At 43.0% G+C, this 19,241-nt stretch overlaps 1 protein-coding gene across 2 annotated transcripts; it reads left to right on the top strand.

Moving 5' to 3' along the window:
• The first annotated feature begins 3,720 nt into the window (after nt 1-3,720).
• Nucleotides 3,721-18,527, top strand: cmtr1 (cap methyltransferase 1). Of its 2 annotated transcripts, none has more exons than XM_029002775.1 (24): nt 3,721-4,036; nt 4,111-4,223; nt 4,305-4,450; nt 6,703-6,861; nt 6,960-7,052; nt 7,358-7,429; nt 8,151-8,245; nt 8,360-8,432; nt 9,167-9,365; nt 9,743-9,861; nt 10,039-10,135; nt 10,214-10,346; nt 10,999-11,178; nt 11,395-11,451; nt 12,021-12,078; nt 12,562-12,630; nt 12,712-12,843; nt 14,057-14,182; nt 14,265-14,356; nt 15,490-15,558; nt 15,643-15,690; nt 15,774-15,886; nt 16,619-16,727; nt 18,052-18,527. In XM_029002775.1, the coding sequence occupies exons 2-24, from the start codon at nt 4,112-4,114 to the stop codon at nt 18,182-18,184; spliced, it is 2,484 nt and encodes an 827-aa protein (XP_028858608.1). In that variant the 5' UTR covers nt 3,721-4,036; nt 4,111; the 3' UTR covers nt 18,185-18,527. The 2 variants fall into 2 exon arrangements, with proteins under 2 accessions (XP_028858608.1, XP_028858609.1); XM_029002776.1 differs by having other exon boundaries at nt 3,721-4,031; nt 4,109-4,223.
• Nucleotides 18,528-19,241: the final 714 nt, after the last annotated feature.

Consider the following 19,241-nt stretch of genomic DNA (forward strand, 5'->3'; position numbering starts at 1 on the left):
AAATAAAGTATCAAACTAATTTCTAGACATTGTGGCATCATAATCGTTTGCTGCCCTGAAGGCCCAGGAGGAGTTTAACCTTAACTGCAGCAATTTACCCATAAAACGTTCAATGTTTATAATGCTAAAACATTATAAACCATGTGGGACTATATAAAAATAAGTAAAAATCAACTAATCAAATATGGTTAATATTTTGCTGAGGTTGTATCGTAAATTCGTAATAAAAACCACCTACCTGTTTATAAGTGAGTGGAACTCCGTGAATGTTATAGTCGTCCGTCCGGTGGTGATGCTGCTGCTCCGCTGCTCCTTCTCCGCTCTCCGCTCAGTCCATCGCGCGTTTGCGGCTGTGCGCGGTTGCCCGGGCCGACATGTCTGCGAGCCGGGGAGGGGATTTAAAACGATTTTTTATAAGCGTTTGTCTTATAAATAAATGTTTAATAAAAAAAAAACACCTACCCGTTTATAAGTGAGTGGAACTCCGTGAATGTTATAGTCGTCCGTCCGGAGGTGCCGCCGCCGCTGCTCCGCTGCTCCGCTGCTCCTTCTCCGCTCAGTCCATCGCGCGTTTGCGGCTGTGCGCGGTTGCCCGGGCCGACATGTCTGCGGGCCGGGGAGGGGATTTAAAACGACCCGGGCAGGAAATCGTCGATCGCCCACCGAGGCTTTTGTTCCCACTGCTCGCCCCGGCCGCCCAGAGGTCAATTTCAATGCGACGCGCTAACAAAGGGCCGCGTGTGAAGCAGCGCGGGAATCGCGCTCCAGGACAAACGCTTATTTCCCGGTGACGTGTGAATTTCAGCCACGCCGCTGAAATCGTCCACCAAATCACCTTTTAGGGTCGAAGAGGTTGAGCCCCGCTAGTGACCTGGTGTGGAAGACAAAAAAAACACTATACGTCCTGTGGGGAAATATCGTCATTTCTACTTCGGAGCCCATAAATAGTGAAATAAAGTCGTATTTATATCGTGATTAAACTCGATAAAACTCGATTAAAACCAACTTGGTTAATGAGTTGTTTATATACACACACACATATTATATATATATATATATATATATAATAACCACAAATAATTGAGCACATTTCCCAGTAAATAGTGTAGGCCTGCTTTATACCTAGTATTTAAACCAGTTACTATAGGTTTTTTTTTAAATCAGTATTTTTCCTGCAGTTATAGAGGTGTATATTGATAAAAACGTGGCCCGTAGTCTATTCTTGAGCCAAAGCAAATATAAACCTGACAGAAAATGATGTAAAGGAACAATGCAGGGTCTGGATTTCGGCCTACGTTAATATCAGCTTCATAGCCGTGTATTTAAGTATTTTAAATGTGGGAATGCCGTCTGACCCACTCCTTTCTTTGCGGATTGGATCTTTCTGTGCACACAGAAGGCGTGGCGGACGGAACGGTATTACCTGCTGCCAGGGTATCGCTTTTTACACCTCCACTATCTGCCTGTTTCAGCTTCGGCTTTTTTTGTTCCTTTTGTTCCCAGACCACCTCTGGCTATTTGGACAGGCGTGCACACCCCGGCACGTGCATCAAATGGCCACAGCGCTACATTACACTACAAACCCGAGTTGATTTCTACACGTCGCTTTTCAAATCTTTTTCTGTTGAAGTAGGTTTTTTTTGCTCTGTGTTATTCCTACTGAATGCACACGAGTGTGGCTTCAGGTATGAAATGTCAAACATTTTCAAACTCCTCTGTTCTAAAATACACAGACTACTATATATGAGAAAATTAGCGTATAAAACGTTTTTTTTTGGTCCATGGCTGCCAGTCTTTTGTTTGTTCCACGTCCGTCTTCATGCACTGCACCCCACCCATCAACTCCAACCTGTTCATTCAGCTCGGCTTTAAGCGTGCAGATTATCTGCGCTGTGCTGCGCTCTCAGCACCGGGGCCTGTTTAAAATGCTAATAGAAAGCGTTGGGGTCGGCTCCGGTAGTCTGGCGCATGCTGAGCGTGTGTGTATGCGATGGGAGGTTGGGTGGAGCAGGGTGGAGCAAGGTGTAGCGGGGGAGGTGATCTTCAAAGGCGGCCGGGGTGGGGGACAGAGCAGCCGGCGGCCTTTTGTTCATGAGCTTGACAGTGTGGTTGGCAAGAGCCGCCCAGGAGGGAGTTAACACCTTCCGCACGCTCACAACGTGGGGTCCGGTGGCCCTGAAAAACCTGGCTCCTCAGAGTTTGCCTTTATCCACTGTGCTGTTTCATTAGGGCCAACACATGAACAAATTATGAGTTTTCTGCAGACAGCTAATGTCCACAATGAGTCGTGCTGAAAAGCATTCAGAATGATTATACTACATTATACTATGCTTTAGACTTTCCTGCCACTACACCTATTGCACTATGTTTTGCACCAACCCTGCACTGACACCAACTGTTTCACTCCTTCCCGGGGTTTCTTCCTCTCGTTTTTCAGTTTTAAGGGTCAAGTGTTCCCGTGCTCTCTTGGACAGAAGTGGACTGATAAATGTGAATTTTAGTGTGATCCCAACATCACCATGATCTGCATTGCTACGGACACAGAGAAAACTAGAGCAGCAAGATTAAACCTAATCGGAAAGAAGATCCTTCCTGGACACAAAACCAGCTCCCTCTGTTGCAAAGAATCAGCTTTAACATCTGCCTGGCGCCAGGGATGTGCAACACCAGCTAGACTTTGTTATAATGCTTCTTGAATTGTGTTGGACCAGCATTTCACTGAAGTCTCTGACAATGGACTTTTATTGTCTTCATTGATTAAGTTGGAAAGTTGGAGATAAATGAGGTGTGGAGTAAGGTTGGGGGAAATGGCATGGCAGTGTGTTACAGTGGTTCTAAAGCTTGGACCATGACAGAGGGCCGGGATTGTAGTTGTTGGACGACATGAAGTTTCCCATAGAGCTCCACATTGGACATGCAAGAGAGGATTATTGTCAGGATACCGTGTATTGAAATGCTGTTTCACACAACCCCCATAGTGCAATCGTAAAAGAATGAAATATATATGTACAAAAAATACAGATCCCACAATGAAGCGCTTCAGTAGTCTCGCCGAACGCGATCTGATTTCCTGTTCGATCCGATACCAAGTAAAATTCAGGTCGGCGTCGGTGATACTGATAACTCATACAAAAACTAAATCGGTTTGGAAAGTCTAAATAAAAAGCTTATGTCCTGCTGTGCCGTTTCCCCACGATATTAAACATTTAAATCTAGATTTTAAACCGCAGAACTGTTTTCATAATTTCAGACAACCAAAAGCGAAAGGCGATGCGTTAAATGCAGAGGACACGTTTCGTTTTGTGCACCGTGTGATGTGCTTCACAATAACAATCACTTTACTTTCACTTCAAGTCGACGTCTCTGTTACAGCACTTGTCCATGAACTACAGGGTATACATGATGTTTGATTATTAAAGTTACTCCGGTGAAAATAACCTCTTCTTACAGCTCCCAGAAAGGAAAGGGAAAACAAAACGATGTGCTTGACATGTTGAAGATGCTCGTATAGTATGACTTTAAACAGAAGCTTCTTAGGATTTCTTTATGGAAAGTGGTCGATGTAGAGGGTATGTGCATCTATGAATGCTGAACCAAACAAATCAGTTGTTCACAGATGTTCGGACATCTGTGACACTGATGTTCGGCTGCTGTGTCAAAGGTTTTTATTCAGGCGCTTGTGAGGTCGTCATGTATACGTCATCAGTCCGGGCGGACAGTTACGAAGGACCCCGAGCTGCGACAGAACCAACATTACTGCAACTGGCTATAAAATGCAGGAAAAATAAAGGGACGATAACAACGCGAATAAAAACTCGGATAAAGTTCCGCCTTCGCGCTTCTGCCACATAATGAGTGATGCTACAAGGCTGGTGCCCGAAGCTGAGACGTCGCGGAGCTGAAATCGAAACCTCCATGATCCTCCGGTTTCGTGTCTGGTGTCTCTCCAGGTCGGTCCCCTCCTAACGCGCTTCCATGGTCAGGAACAGGCCCGCAGCGCCACCGTAATAACTCCCGCAGCAGCAGCCGTCGTCAGGTGGGTGCTTGCGTGTTGTTCGCTGCTTGATCTCGAGTGGGCCAGTCGGCCGTAACTTGTCTTCTGGCGTTTAGAATGAAGAGACGATTCGAAGCGTCAGAGGAGCCGCTGGTGAAGAAGAAAAAACAGCTGGACGAGGTCAGCTCTGACGATGAGGATGAGTCCACACAGTTTACTACGAGCCAGGGTGAGAAAAGCACTCCCTGTCCAGATCACGTAGTGAGCAAAGTGCACAGCCCACTCATGGTGAGTGTGTATGTGTTTCCAGAGTCCAGTCAGAGTGACTCTCACAGCGATGCTGAGGAGGTCCGACCCGGCTTCTCCAGCTCCTCGCTGTCCCAGCAGCCTCCGCCTGCCAGTCAGAGCTCATCAAGCAACTTCTCCATGTACAACAGCGTCTCCCAGAAACTCATGGTGAACCACACACACACACACACACACACACACACACACATATGTCTCTCAAACAAGGTGCTATGCAAGTATTGATGGGGTGTGTTGTCTGAAATGAACCTGGTGAGACTGCTCGATAAAAAATGAAGAGACCTTTACGTACTGCAGCACATGATGCATTACAGTGCAGATGAACAGATTCTGCCAGAAACTCATCCGACAGTCTCCCTCCATGGCCGTGGTGTTTGTGTGCAGTGATTGTGCTGGAGGATCATCCAGATGGATGCTGCCTATCAGTGCTGATGAAGAGCTTCCCCCGAATGTTAATGTAATGTAATTTGAGACAAAAGGAGAATTTATTTTCTGGAAAAATGCAGACACGACTCTTTGCACCAAACAGTGTGGTTTGTGAATGGTGTTGATGGCGTCATTTCTACGAATGTCCGCTCAACTTCTATAGGCCGCTCTCCACCTCATCCCGCCTCTTTCCTCCTCATTATATTTAAAGCTACAGACACTGAAACGGCACATCCTGGGGAAATCTCATTGTGGGACTGAAGTGGCTTGACACACCTTCTCATTCAATGTGTTTTCTTTATTTTCATGACCATTTGCATTGATGTCTTCAATGACAATCTACCAAAACTATGAATGAACACGTGGAGTTATGTACTTAAGAAAAAAAAAAGGTGAATTAAGTGAAAACATGTTTTATATTCTAGTTTCTTTGCTCTGATTACTGCTTTGCACACTCTTGGCATTCTCTCCATGAGCTTCAAGAGGTCGTCACCTGAAATGCTTCTCCAACAGTCTTGAAGGAGTTCCCAGAGGTGTTTAGCACTTATTGGTCCAGCTCACCCCAAACTATCTGAATTGGGTTCAGGTCCGGTGACTGTAGAGGCCAGGTCATCTGCCGCAGCACTCAATCACTCTACTTCTTGGTCAAATAGCCCTTACACAGCCTGGAGGTGTGTTTGGGGTCATTGTCCAGTTGAAAAATAAATGATCATCCAACTAAACGCAAACCGGATGACATGTCATGTTGCTGCAGGATGCTGTGGTAGTCATGCTGGTTCAGTGTTCCTCCAGTTTTTAATAAATCCCCAACAGTGTCACCATCACACCTCCTCCATGCTCCACAGTGGGAAGCAGGCATGTGGAATCCACCCGTTCACCTTTTCTCCATCTCACAAAGACTCGGTGGTTCGAACCAAAGATCTCAAATTTACACTCATCAGACCAAAGCACAGATTTCCACTGGTCTAATGTCCATTCCTTGTGTTTCTTGGCCCAAACAAATCTCTTCTGCTTGTTGCGTCTCCTTAGCAGTGGTTTCATGGCAGCTATTTGACCACGAAGGCCTGATTCGTGCAGTCTCCTTTTAACAGTTGTTCTAGAGATGGGTTCTGCTGCTAGAACTCTGTGTGGCATTTTTCTGGTCTCTGATCTGAGCTGCTGATAACTTGCTATTTCTGAGGCTGGTGACTCAGATGAACTTGTCTTCAGAAGCAGAGGTTACTCTTGGTCTTCCTTTCCTTTGTTGGTCCTTATAGGTGCCAGTTTCATTGTAGCACTTGATGGTTTTTGCGACTCCACTTGGGGACATAATTAAAGTTTTTGCAATTTTCCAGACTGACTGACCTTCATTTCTTCACGTAATGATGGCTACTCATTTTTCTTTAGTTAGCAGATTGGTTCTTGCTATAATATGAACTTTAACAGTTGTCAAATAGGGCTGTCGGCTGTGTAGTAACCTGACCTCTGCACAACACAACTGATGGTCCCGACCCCATTTAAAGCAAGAAAGTCCACTAATTAACCCTGATTAGGCATACCTGTGATGCGGAAACCATTTCAGGTGACAACCTGAAGCTCATGGAGAGAATGCCAAGAGTGTGCAAAGCAGTAATCAGAGCAAAGAAACTAGATTATAAAACATGTTTTCACTTATTTCACCTTTTTTTGTTAAGTACAGAACTCCACATGTGTTCATTCATAGTTTTGATGCCTTCAGTGAGAATCCAGACTTTTGGCCTGTACTGTAAAAGCACAGAAATAGAATGTCAAGGGAAAAAATGTAATTTACACACATAAATGCCAATATGTTAATATTATTGTATAAAATTGTGTTTAGTCATTTTTAACAAATACCTGATTATGGGGTTGTTAATGAACATCATGGAATATCTGGTGTTCACAAAACCAGTTTGTACTAGTCTTCGCTGCACTGATCCTCTAATAAGTTTTCTTTTTCTCTCTTCATTACATCCCAGGCAAAAATGGGTTTTCGGGTGGGAGAAGGTTTAGGAAAATTTGGCCAGGGACGGAAAGACATTGTTGAGGCATCCACTCAGAGGGGACGACGGGGTCTGGGTTTGACCCTGAAAGGCTTTCAGGGGGAACTCAATGTGGACTGGAGAGACGAGCCAGAGGTAAGAGCAAAACAGAGATTTACATGGAAACATGTATTTTGCAGCCTGCTTTTTGCGTTGACAATTTTTTCCATTTTTTTTTTTTTCCCATTTTACAGCCGAGTGCTATAGAACAGGTGCAGTGGTTTCCGGAATGTTCCACTGAGATGCCAGACTCAGATGAGCTGAAAGACTGGATGACAATAGGGCCGGTAAAACATTAAACATTACAAAAACTGAATTTGAAATGCACTACAGAGAAAGTACAGTTTAAGAGTGAATTGTGCATTGTTCTTAAAAACTGGGAATGCATGAACCAACAAACCTAAATTCATGAATACCAATTTTTGACCAATAGTTGAATTGCAGATTGAATATGATGTTGACGTCTCTCATAACGCCTCATACAGCAAAATCCACGTTCAATCATGACAAGCAAATACGATTTAATCAGTTTATTCCTTTTAGTTTTATTTGTAAAATGATGTAATTTTTTCTGTGTTTGTCCTCCATTTAGCAAAAGCTGAAAATTGACGATGAGACCGAATTCTGCTCCGAAGACCTCCTGCACCTCCTCCTCCGGTGCAAGGTCAGATTGGAATGTGTGCTTGTGTGGAACCGATGTGTCTCTTCTCAGGTGGCTTCGGAAGAACCACGTAACTTATATGCCATTTCTCATTTTATCTCATTGTTTGATTTCTAATTACTGATTCATTTTAAATCCAACCACAGCCAGACAAAAATTGTGTAAAACATTACTTTACTTTACTTTATTTAGCAGACGCTTTTATCCAAAGCGACTTACAAGAGGAAGACACCAGCAATTCTCGTTTGATTTCTATAGAATATCGAGTCTACAAACTAAGAGCCCTGATAAGGCTTAGACTTGTCAGTGAAGAGCATGCTCAGAGATTGTTAGGTGCTAGACGAAGAAAAATTATAATGTATTTATACATTTTTGTATTGTTTGTGCAATGTGTACGCATGTGCGTGTGTAAGTGTTAGATTTGTCTGTAATATTTTTTGAATAAGAGGCTTTTCACCTGCGTGGTGATAGTCTCGGCTAGTCGTGTGGAGGAGGGCAGGTTGTTCCACCAGCCAGGGACAACAACGGAGAACAGAGATGATTGGAATCGGAGACCCCGTGAAGAAGGAATTTTTAGTCTCCTTTCGTTTGCCGATCTGAGAGAGCGAGCGTACCTCTCAGCCTTCTCAGAAAATCTGTAATATGTTAACTGTATTTAATTAACAGCAGTTTTCGGTAATCTGGACATTCTCCATATGATAAGAAAAAATGATCTGTGTTTCAGAGCGTGTTTGATGATTTGGAAGGAGAAGAAATGCGGAGGGCACGTACTCGCTCAAATCCTTATGAAACTATCAGAGGAGGCTTTTTCCTCAACAGGTAATTTGAGTTGTTTGTGTTATGTGATTATGTGTCTAGATGTGTGTATTTATGTATTACCATTACTGGAGCATTCTGGATAATGCATACAGATTATATATTTCTCTCTTGTAGAGCTGCTATGAAGATGGCCAACATGGACCATGTCTTTGACTGCATCTTTACCAATCCAAAGGATTCACAAGGGGTTAGGAGCACTGGATTTCCCTCCACATAAAATGTCGTCTGCCACTTCCTGACTGGTGGATGATCAAGTAGCACATGTTGTTGAACTAAAATTATTACAATAATTTAAACATTTTTATGGCATTCATCAGACGCCCTTATCCAGAGCACCTTACAATCAGTAGTTACAGGGACAGTCCCCCTGGAGACACTCAGGGTTGAGTGTCTTGCTTAGGGACACAATGGTAGTAAGTGGGATTTGAACCTGGGACTTTGTGGTCTTCTGGTTTATTGGTGTGTATTACCCACTTGGCTTTACCACCTACTGGACTCCTCATATGAAACTGGATACATATACAGTGCTGATCAGGGTTCATGAACAATATCTATTTGGCAATAATTGAAAAAGTTTTATGATAATCAACCCCAAACCTATTACATATTGTTCTGCTGTCTTAAGTTTGTTACTTCTTGTTTCATAGAATTATTTATCTCCAGTGGTTTTACACTTGTTAACATAGACTGAGCTAGTCCTGTGGTGTCTAGAATGTGAAATATTTCCTTAATAAAACATTTTATAAAGTTAAATTTTTAATAAACACATTTGTGATGAATAAAATGTGACATGTGGTGACACCGTGGATGACTCTTCGTCAGCATTGCTCATCGTATAAAACACATCCTGAAATGGGGGTGGAGGTGGTTTTGCATGTGGAGTTCAGCTCTTACATTTCCTCTTCTTGTGTGTATCTGCAGAAGCCTGTGATCCGTGATAAGGATTCCGAGCTCCTGTATTTCGGAGATGTTTGCGCAGGCCCTGGTGGGTTCTCCGAGTATGTTCTGTGGCGAAGGAAGTGGCACGCCAAAGGCTTTGGCATGACCCTGAAGGGTCCCAATGACTTCAAGCTCGAGGACTTTTACGCCGCACCCAGCGAGCTGTTTGAGCCATACTATGGTACGGCTACACACTCTTTAGAAAGCCTTTATAGGTATCATCTCAAGACACTCAAGTGTTACATATTTATATGTTTCAACGCTTATGTACATGATGACAGTTGTTGGGCTATTTTGGTTAAAGGTGTCATGTTTTCAGCAGAACTGGTTGTGACTGAAGACTTTATTGGTCAAATTTGCAGAAAGGTTGCAGTGACTTGACAACTGCAGTCACACAGAATTAACACATTTTATTGAATTAGGATTCCTTGCGAGAACAATATCACACAATCTTTGAGGGAAATCTTTGTAGTATTTTATAAATATGCATACCAGGAAGCATCACTAGGTGGACTGTGAGTGTAGGTTTTATGCCGTGACTTGATGGTCATGTTTCAGGTGAAGGAGGGGTAGATGGCGATGGTGACATCATGCTGCCAGAGAACATCACTGCGTTCCGGTACTTTGTTCTGGAGAGCACAGACCGGCGCGGCCTGCACTTCCTCATGGCCGACGGGGTGAGTGGGTTCTGTATCTCCTATGGTCTCCTATGAAGATGGCATCTCTACTAAGGAGCACTGAAGGGAATTTGAAGGAAATGATTGTCGTTTTCCACGTGCAATATTTTTTTCCTGGTCCCTTTTACTTGTCACTTGTCACCAAATGCTTCTTCGTTTGATGTGTTGTGCACACAGGGGTTTTCAGTTGAAGGACAGGAGAACATTCAGGAAATCCTCAGCAAACAGCTCCTGCTTTGTCAGTTCCTCACGGCCCTGTCTGTAATCAGAACAGGTAAATGTGTGTGTTGTGTAAATGTCACAGTTCCACAAAGCCCCATATTGTGCTGAAGTAAACGGGTTATTTTTTCAGGTGGGCATTTTGTGTGCAAGTCTTTTGACTTGTTCACACCCTTCAGCGTGGGACTGGTGTACCTAATGTACCTCTGCTTCGAACGAATCTCTCTCTTCAAGCCAGTCACCAGTCGACCTGCTAACTCTGAGAGGTTTGTGTTTGCTAGGTGTCCACAGAATGGCCTTGGCGTCCAGAACTATGTAAGACATCAAAGTACATCATCTGGTTGTCAGCAGTACTCACACACCAACAAAAAGGGCAAGATGGGTAGAAAACATAAACTTCAAAAAATATTACAATAATGTACAAGAGGTTGTGGGCAGCAGCATTTATATGCAAACAGAATTTTGAATTTTGTGACATAATGCCTAATTCAGAGTGTGAATCTATTGCCACAAGGAGCTGGGGACAGCAACAGCATTATAGTGCAATAGCAGTGATGCAACATAAGTCAGTCGTGAGCTCAAAAGTAGCCTAGGTTTTGCCTGGAAATAAGTAAAAAAAAATTAGTTTAACAAAATCAATTTCTCATCACACTCCTCTTCTCACATGACTTTCCTGCTATCGTATTTTGTTCTTATTGTGCGTGGTAGGGAATTCTGTTTTACTTTATATTATGGCACTTTTAAACTCCTGGACTTTTGGATAAAGCACAGCTCTAGATGGTATTCAGTTTCAAGAACCAGACATCCAGCAACCAGTCCTTTCTCACTTCTGTCTGTGTAATTTGTAGTTGTTTTTTTTTTTTGCAGCAGAACTCGATTAACATTCCCGTTTGTGCTCTGCTTTGGAACTGGTTTCAGGTATTTAATATGCCGTGGATTAAAGCCCGGCTCTGATCCGGTGAGGGAGTACCTGTTCATGGCCAACCTGAAGCTCAACCAGCTGCGCCGCACAGATTCTGACATCAATGAGGTGGTTCCTCTGGACATCATCAAAGGGGACACAGAATTCTACCATCACATGGTGAACTCCAACGAGAGGTGCGTTTAATGCATTCCCAATTCAATTAGAAATGTGGCATATTAGATATTAAATTACTGTAGTTCCCTCCTGGCACTGAAGTTGCAATAGTACAGTATAAAACCTAGTCAACTCCTGAAACATTTTTCTTCTTTGTTGAAATAAATAAATAAAATAACTAAAGAATATGGAAGTCACCATCTTTAATTTTTTCATTATGTTTTTTTTTTTTGTAGCCACTGTGCAGTCCAGGTGAAAGCCCTGGCCAAGATTCATGCCTACGTATTGGATCCGTAAGTTACAAAGTTTACACATGCACCCATGTTACCATCATTCGCAGCTTTCCCTAAAAGTGAATAAGATAATATTCATTTCAAATCTGTAAACCATCCCAGCCTGCTGCACTGTGCAGTAGAAGAGATGGACAGTGTATCTCTTCTCTTATTTTTTACAAAGTGAAATTATATAATATCTTTGGCACCTTCAACATGATATCTCATGGTATAGCAACATCCTATCTTTTTTTAACCTTGTTTACCAAAGGGTTATTACCTTTGGGGCAGAGGTGGCCTAGCGGTTAAGAAAGTGGTCCCATAATCAGAAGGTACCTGGTTCGAATCCCGATCCACCAAGGTGCCACTGAGCAAAGTACTCTCCCCACACACTGCTCCCCGGGCGCCTGTCATGGCTGCCCACTGCTCACCAAGGGTGATGGGTTAAATGCAGAGGACATATTTTGTTGTGTCATCGTGTGCTGTGCTGCAGTGTTTTACAATGACAATCACTACATTTCACTTTCACTTTGTACAATGTTTCACGATGTTTGCATGCTTTGTTCATCCTTTGCTTTCTCTTCTGTCAGCACTCTATCAGAGCCCAGACAGGCAGAGATTCGTAAAGAATGTTTCAAGTTGTGGGGGGTGAGTACCTGTGTATGGTGGACATTATTATTTTATTTTTTTATATTATTTTCCAGGGGATGGGGTTGTCAGGGGATGGGGTTTTAATAAACAACTTTATAGAAATATTTTCAGACTGGGAATTTGAGATTATTTATCGAGGTGTTCTGTTAAAATATTTTACTACCAGAGGCTGTAACGAAGGTTATTTTTAAGAAAATTAGATAAGGAATGTGTGTGTGTCTGTGTATACATATATTTCCTTATTAAGTAAACCATCATCATATAAGCCATCAGCATTGTCTAACTTAATTTAGAAAAAAAGAGCATAAAATAATAAACTTCATTTATGTTATTTTATAGTGTTGAGCCTTTTGTTTTGTTCTAAAGTGTATGAAGCAAATATTTTAAGTTTCTATTAAAAAGTAATTTTATATACAGTCAATTCAAAAATATATGCAGCCTGTAATTTGTTTCCTTTCCTTTTTTTTTTTTTTTTTATAGATTCCTGATAAAGCTCGAGTTGCACCTTCTTCGTTAGACCCTAAATCCAAATTCTATGAACTAATGAAGGTAAGATCCATGAATTGGTCTAAATATGAATTGACTACATTATATAGTATTAGAGTTGTAATCACATTTTTGTTTGATCAGGGTTCTGATATGGATTCATTGAGTCTGAAGCCAACCCCATTGAACTCTACTAGTCTAGACAAGTTGCAACATGTGTTGGACCACAGGTGCATTGTGGGAGGAGGAGAGCAGCTCTTCCTGTTGGGACTAGGGGTGAGAAATCAAGTCAACATGCGTTTAATGTGTGTTTTCCTCACAGGATCTGGGCTTAAGGGTCCACAGCGTGTACAAACTCTCAAAATGGTAGGGTGGTAGTAGCCTAATGGGTAACACATTCGCCTATGAACCAGAAGACCCAGGTTCAAATACCAAGCTCTACTATCCTGCCCCTGAGCAAGACACTTTAACCCTGAGTGTCTCCAGGGGGGGACTGTCTCTATAACTTTAAAAAAAAAAAATGAAGTGATTGTCACATGTGATACACAGCAGCACAGCACACAATGCACACAGTGAAATTTGTCCTCTGCATTTGACCATCACCCTGAGTGAGCAGTGGGCAGTCATGACAGGTGCCCGGGGAGCAGTGTGTGGGGATGGTGCTTTGCTCAGTGGCACCTTAGTGGCACCTTGGCAGATCGGGATTCGAACCGGCAACCTTCTGATTACGGGGCCGCTTCCTTAACCGCTAGGCCACTACTGATTGTAAGGCGCTCTGGATAAGGGGTGTCTGATAAATTATGTAAATGTAAAATTGTTGGGTTCTTTAGAAATGTCCTTAATTTAACGGTACAGTTATTTTGTCCATTTTGAGCATCAAGTATACCTCATTTCCACTACACTGGTGCTGGTGCCAGGTGTCTGTTCTGGTGCGCAGACCATGCGGGACCAGGAACCAACTGAGAACCGGTCCGGATTTACAAAATGTAGGAGCTCAGCGGGAGCCCACTAAACTGAAATCCCAGCACCGAATCTATTACATCTTGTAAAGCTACCGATCACTACGCCCACCACTCGTGACTGGTTCTTGCTAATAGACCAGCGACATTTAGGTGCTTGTTTATGGGCACCGGCACTGGAACCGGACCAGTGGAAAAGGTGTGTTAGTCTTTAGTTCCAATGCAAATGCAGTATGACTCCATTATTAGAAAACATCTTCAGGCTAGTTCAGTATCTTTAGATTTGATGCAATCATCAGATCAGAGTAGCAGGGGCAGTGGTAGCCTAGCGGGAAAAGAAGCGGACCCGTAATTGGAAGGTTGCCGGTTCGAATCCCGAGCCGCCATGGTGCCACTGAGCAAAATACCACACGCTGCTCCCCGGGCGCCTTTCATGGCCGCCCACTGCTTACTAAGGGTGATGGGTTGTGTCTCACAATGACAATCAATCTTGTTCCCCTGCCGCTTTCTCCCTTGTCCACCTCTTGCAGAAGTCGCAGATCTACACGTGGGATGGCCGGATGCCCTTGCGCTTGAAGAAGCTTGAGGGCTTCAAGCTGGAGTTGCCCAGAGAAACGTTGCTGAGCGTGGAGATCATACAAGAACTGAAGGGAGAAGTGAGTGATGTGTTATTAATGAGGAAATAATCCAGAGGTGTGGGTCTTTAGCTTCTATTTCCCTGGCATCCTGTGTGTTTAGGGCAAAGCCCAGAGGAGGATCGGTGCGGTCCATGTTCTCGATGCTTTGGTACTGAATGGCACTGATGTACGAGACCAGCACTTCAACATGAGGTGGGCTGATCAGATAGGGCAATTCTGTCTTTCCTTTCTTTAATAGAATGACCTAGGAACACAGGTCAATGAACTGGTGACCTGGAGATCTACCCCAAGAAGATCATTTTTGGTTGCTTTTGTGCCACCAGCGTGACTTGACTTGAGTTTATAGACATCTGGAGTCATTGTTTCAGAGTACAAACACGTCCCAAACTGTAAACTGAGCAGCTGTCCATTTCACGGGGCTTAATCCTGATTTGTATGAGGAGCTGGTGCGGTGAAGTAGGGAATTCTCTTTATGAGTTTAAAGGCCATTCAATATAGTTAAATTTTTTTTTTACCAGACACCCTTATCCAGAGCAACTTACAAACAGTAGTTACAGGGACAGTCCCCCTGGAGACACTCAGTGGTAGTAAGTGGGATTTGAACCTGGGTCTTCTGGTTCATAGGCGAGTGTGTTATCCACTAGGCTACTACTGTGTGTGTGTGTGTGTGTGTGTGTGTGTGTGGTGTGTGTGGTGTGTGTGGTGTGTGTGTGTGTGTGTGTGTGTGTGTGTGTGTGTTTCTGATTTCCAAAATAAAGATTCACCATAAACGTATTCACTCATTTTGACAGCTCTATTAATAATGTTATATTTGTTTTTTGTTCAGTTCAGGATCTGATATTTTTGCATTTTACATTTTTTTTGTCTTGTCTACAATATCCTGTTCATAAATTGGAACCTGTTATTCAAAAACCTTCTGCACAAATCTCCCTTTAATGTAAAATCACACACTCACTTTTACTGTCTCCTGTCCTGTCTTGTTTATTGTACATATAGTTATTATTTATTTATTTGTAACTTGTAGTTTTATCCTTTGTGAACACATTTTTTATTTTTATAAATGAACCAATGGGGTGAAACAGCATTTCGATACTGTATACTGTCTATATGGTAGTATTGACAGTAAAGATGTCTTAAATCTTGAATGTAGCCTTAATTCAGCCAACACACCATTTTGTCACTGCTAGTTCCTATTGGTGTGTCTAGATCACACCCTGAATTTGTTCTTGTGTTGTACCAGTAGAGGGTAGTTCTAGATGTGGACTCCCTCGAGTTCCCAGAGCAACCCTGTATGGACGTGCCTGAACTATTCTTCTGCCCTGCAGGATCCAGATGGCCGAGAAGTTTGTCAGAGCCGTGTCCAAGCCCAGTCGACCGGACATGAACCCCATCAGGTGAGAGCCTCTCCTCTCAATTTCCAACAGCTTACATCTCTGTGTAGTACTGATGTACGCTCCTGGTTCTGGTTCTGGTCCCAGAGTGAAGGAGGTCTACCGGCTGGAGGAAATGGAGAAGATCTTTGTCAGGTGAGAGTCTGGTGCACGTCAACTTTTTGCTCTTGTGTCTGTGAATATCCGATGCTGAAGAACACCACCATCTTCTCCATCAGGTTGGAAATGAAGGTGACGAAGAGCTCAGGCGGAGTCCCCCGCCTGTCATACACCGGCCGCGATGACCGACACTTCCTACCCAGTGGCCTCTACATCATCAAGACTGTCAATGGTGAGCAGCTTCTGCTTGTGTAGTTAGTCAGTAGAGTAGTTAATGGGTAAAATACAGTTGAAAACTCCCAGGGCAGTGATGGTCTAGCAGTGTACAGTCCCTGGGCGCCTTTCATGGCTGCCCACTGCTTACTAACAGTGATTGGTTAAATGCGAAGGACACATTTCGTTGAGTGCACAAAAACAATCACTGCAGTGATTTGGTCTCAACAATCAACACCCTTTGGGCTTTTGCATTATCTTTCAGAAGTTGGTTAATATAAACTGATTATAAATGTTATCCATCTAGCCTGTCTGTTAAGAGTCTGACTATGGGGGGAAAAAAGCGGCTGGTGATTTGCCCCCCAGCTTCATTTTCTCATGCAACCTATAAACATCCAACTGAAGGTCATGATAGCTACAGTTCAGATAAAATGACAATGAAAAAAATACACTGTCACATGTGTCCCCAGTGCAAAATACCAAAGTGAAATGGACAAGGTTCTCCATAGGAAGGAAGCCTGCAGAGAAAAGAGCATTGGTTCCACCAATCATTTGTCACGTGTGAACATAGAAAAGAACGGCACCACTGACAAACGATGAAACGGAGAGGAAATGCCATGAGTTGTTATATAGCAAAGAAAGAGCTGAAACTTGCGAAAGATAGAAAGTTACCTGTTAAGTATACCTGAAAAAACTGCTTATTAACAGAATAACCTGATTTTGATCCTTCATTTCTCTCAATCTCTTTCAGATCCCTGGACAATGGGGTACAGCAAAAATTCTAATAGGAAGTTCTTCTTCAATAAGTTGACTAAAGACTCCACATATGACCTGCCACCAAATTCAGCCGCCCCGTTTGAGTATGTCCATCTTGTTCTATATCCTTAACCTTAAAGCAGCATTGTGTGCGGTGCATCCGGAAAATACTTCCTCCAGCGCATCAGTTTTTCCACATTGTGTTATGTTACAGCCTTATTCCAAAATGAATTAAAATCATTTTTTTCCTCTGAATTCTACAAACAACAACCCAATAATAAAGTTTACTTGAGGTTTTGGCAAATTTATTAGAAAACCACAAAAAAAACCTGAAAAATCCCATGTATATAAGTATTTTCAGCCTTTGCTCAGTACTTTGTCAATGCACCTTTGGCAGCAATTACAGCCTCAAGTCTTTTTGAATATGATGCCACATGCTTGGTACATCCTTGGCCTGTTTGGCCCATTCCTCTTTGCAGCACCTCTCAAGCTCCATCAGGTTGGATGGGAAGCATCGGTGGAGCAATTTTAACATCTCTCCAGAGATGTTCAATCGAGTCGAGTCAAGTCTGGGCTCTGGCTGGGCCACTCAAGGACATTCAGAGTTGTCCTGAAGCCACTCCTTTGATATCCTGGCCCTGTGCTTAGGGTCATTGTCCTTGAGTTCAAGAGCGCTCTGGAGCAGGTTTTCATGCAGGATGTCTGTTTTCTCCAAATATGATGCTGACATTCACAACAATAACCAGACAATTTAGTTTGTTTGAGAGTCCTTCGGGTGCATTTGGAGCTCTGGCAGAGTGACAATCAGGTTCTTGGTCACCTCCCTGACTAAGGCCTTTCTTCCCTGATCGCTCAGTTTAGCTGGCCGGCCAGCTCTAGGAAGAGTCCTGGTGGTTTACAACTTCTTCCACTTATGGATGATGGTGGCCACTGTGCTCATTGGGACCTTTTCTGTAACATTTATACATACAGCTCTCCCTGCAAAAGCCAGATTATTCTGTGCATTCATGTAGACCTCACTGTATCACAACAAACCCGATCATAAAACTTCCTTTACGTGCTTGTACACTTCCAAGCAATCATGGTTTAATGATAAGCCTCACTAACAAGTGTCTTTTCGTCTCAAACTTCTGCTTGTGTCGTGTTAAACTGAGCATTGAGTTTGGCTGTTCAGCTTTAAGTAGGAGGGTTCCTACTGCAAGTTTAGTCATTTCAGCAACACGCTTAGTGGTTTTATTCTCTGGTCCATATTTTTTTCAACATTGCACGGATTACTTGTCCTCTGTAAAGTATAAAGGGATATTCTGCTATCTGCAGTAACTTGCATGAGAAACATGCAAGTAGGCTGGTTGGTTGAGATTTTGATGGTATTCAGGTGATAAGATTATTATAATCTAACATCCATCTCTCCCCCCACTCTCCCTCCAGTGTCTGCCACAAGGAGCGTCTCTTCTGGGCATGGGAGGACGGGGTCAGAGTTCACGACTCTCAGACAAGAGTGGACCCTGAAAAGCTGTCCAAAGATGACGTGTTGTCCTTCATTCAGAAGCACACTTCTTGAACACTCACACATTAAAGGCACACAAGCCCCTGGACCCGCACAGCGGCGTGACATCAGAGGACACCAACAAAGACTCGTGACCTTTTTGAAAAAAAAAAAAAAGTCCAGACAGCAACTCTTTAATATGGGGCTAGATGTTGCAGGGTAGGGTAGCAGCGAGTCTGATTTGTACCCAACACAGGCTCCAGTTCAGCCCTTTTTGGAAGAGGACTTTTATTGCGCTGTGCCTTAGTGGCTCTTATGTGGTTTTGTTTTTTTTTAATCATCGATTCCTTTCATTTCAGAAACCCCTTACAGTTTTAAACCCACTGTCAAGAAACAATAAACTAGTTCTGTTCCCTTACTTGTGTCTTCTGTCTTGTGGTACTCAGCGTGCACGTTGCCACTTTCAACAGAACTGGAACCTCTGATTTAACTTTTCAACTATTTCAATACAATGCAGACTAAATGTCCCACAAGAGTATGATTCTAAACTAATTAACATCCAAAATGACAAACCTGACCTGTTTTGTGGAAGTGAAGTGATTGTCGTTGTGAAACGCTGTTTTAACCATCACTCTTGGTGAGCAGTGTGTGGGGACGGCGCTTTGCTCAGCAGCACCTTGGCAGTTTGGGATTTTCAAACCAGAACATTTTAAATGCATGAATACCAAATCCGTACTGCTGTTTTGTGTCTTCCATTTTTTAGGACTGTGATGTGCTCTCACCACACCAACTAAACTTGGCATCTAGTCCTGTTAACTTTTTTTATGACTCATTATAAAAAAAAGTAATGATGTCATAAATGTCTAAAAAGCACTGATTGCCTTTTCAATGTTAACATTTGTACAATGTTAGTTGTGTGAACGTCCAACGTTGGCTTGTGTGTGTACTGGAAAGGATCTGACGGACCGCAAGGTCAACGGGAGTGTTGTCAGTTGTGTGGCATCCGTTTTGGGCCGAAAGGCTTCGGTTGTTGCTGTCCTGTATCTGGAGGGTTCCTGCTAAAATGAACTCTTAAATGGGTTGTGTTGCCTGAATACTTTATCTTATCCAAGTCCAGACTTCCTGGTTAAGT

This window comes from Denticeps clupeoides, chromosome 14, assembly GCF_900700375.1.
Source record: "Denticeps clupeoides chromosome 14, fDenClu1.1, whole genome shotgun sequence".
Classification (NCBI taxonomy): domain Eukaryota; kingdom Metazoa; phylum Chordata; class Actinopteri; order Clupeiformes; family Denticipitidae; genus Denticeps; species Denticeps clupeoides.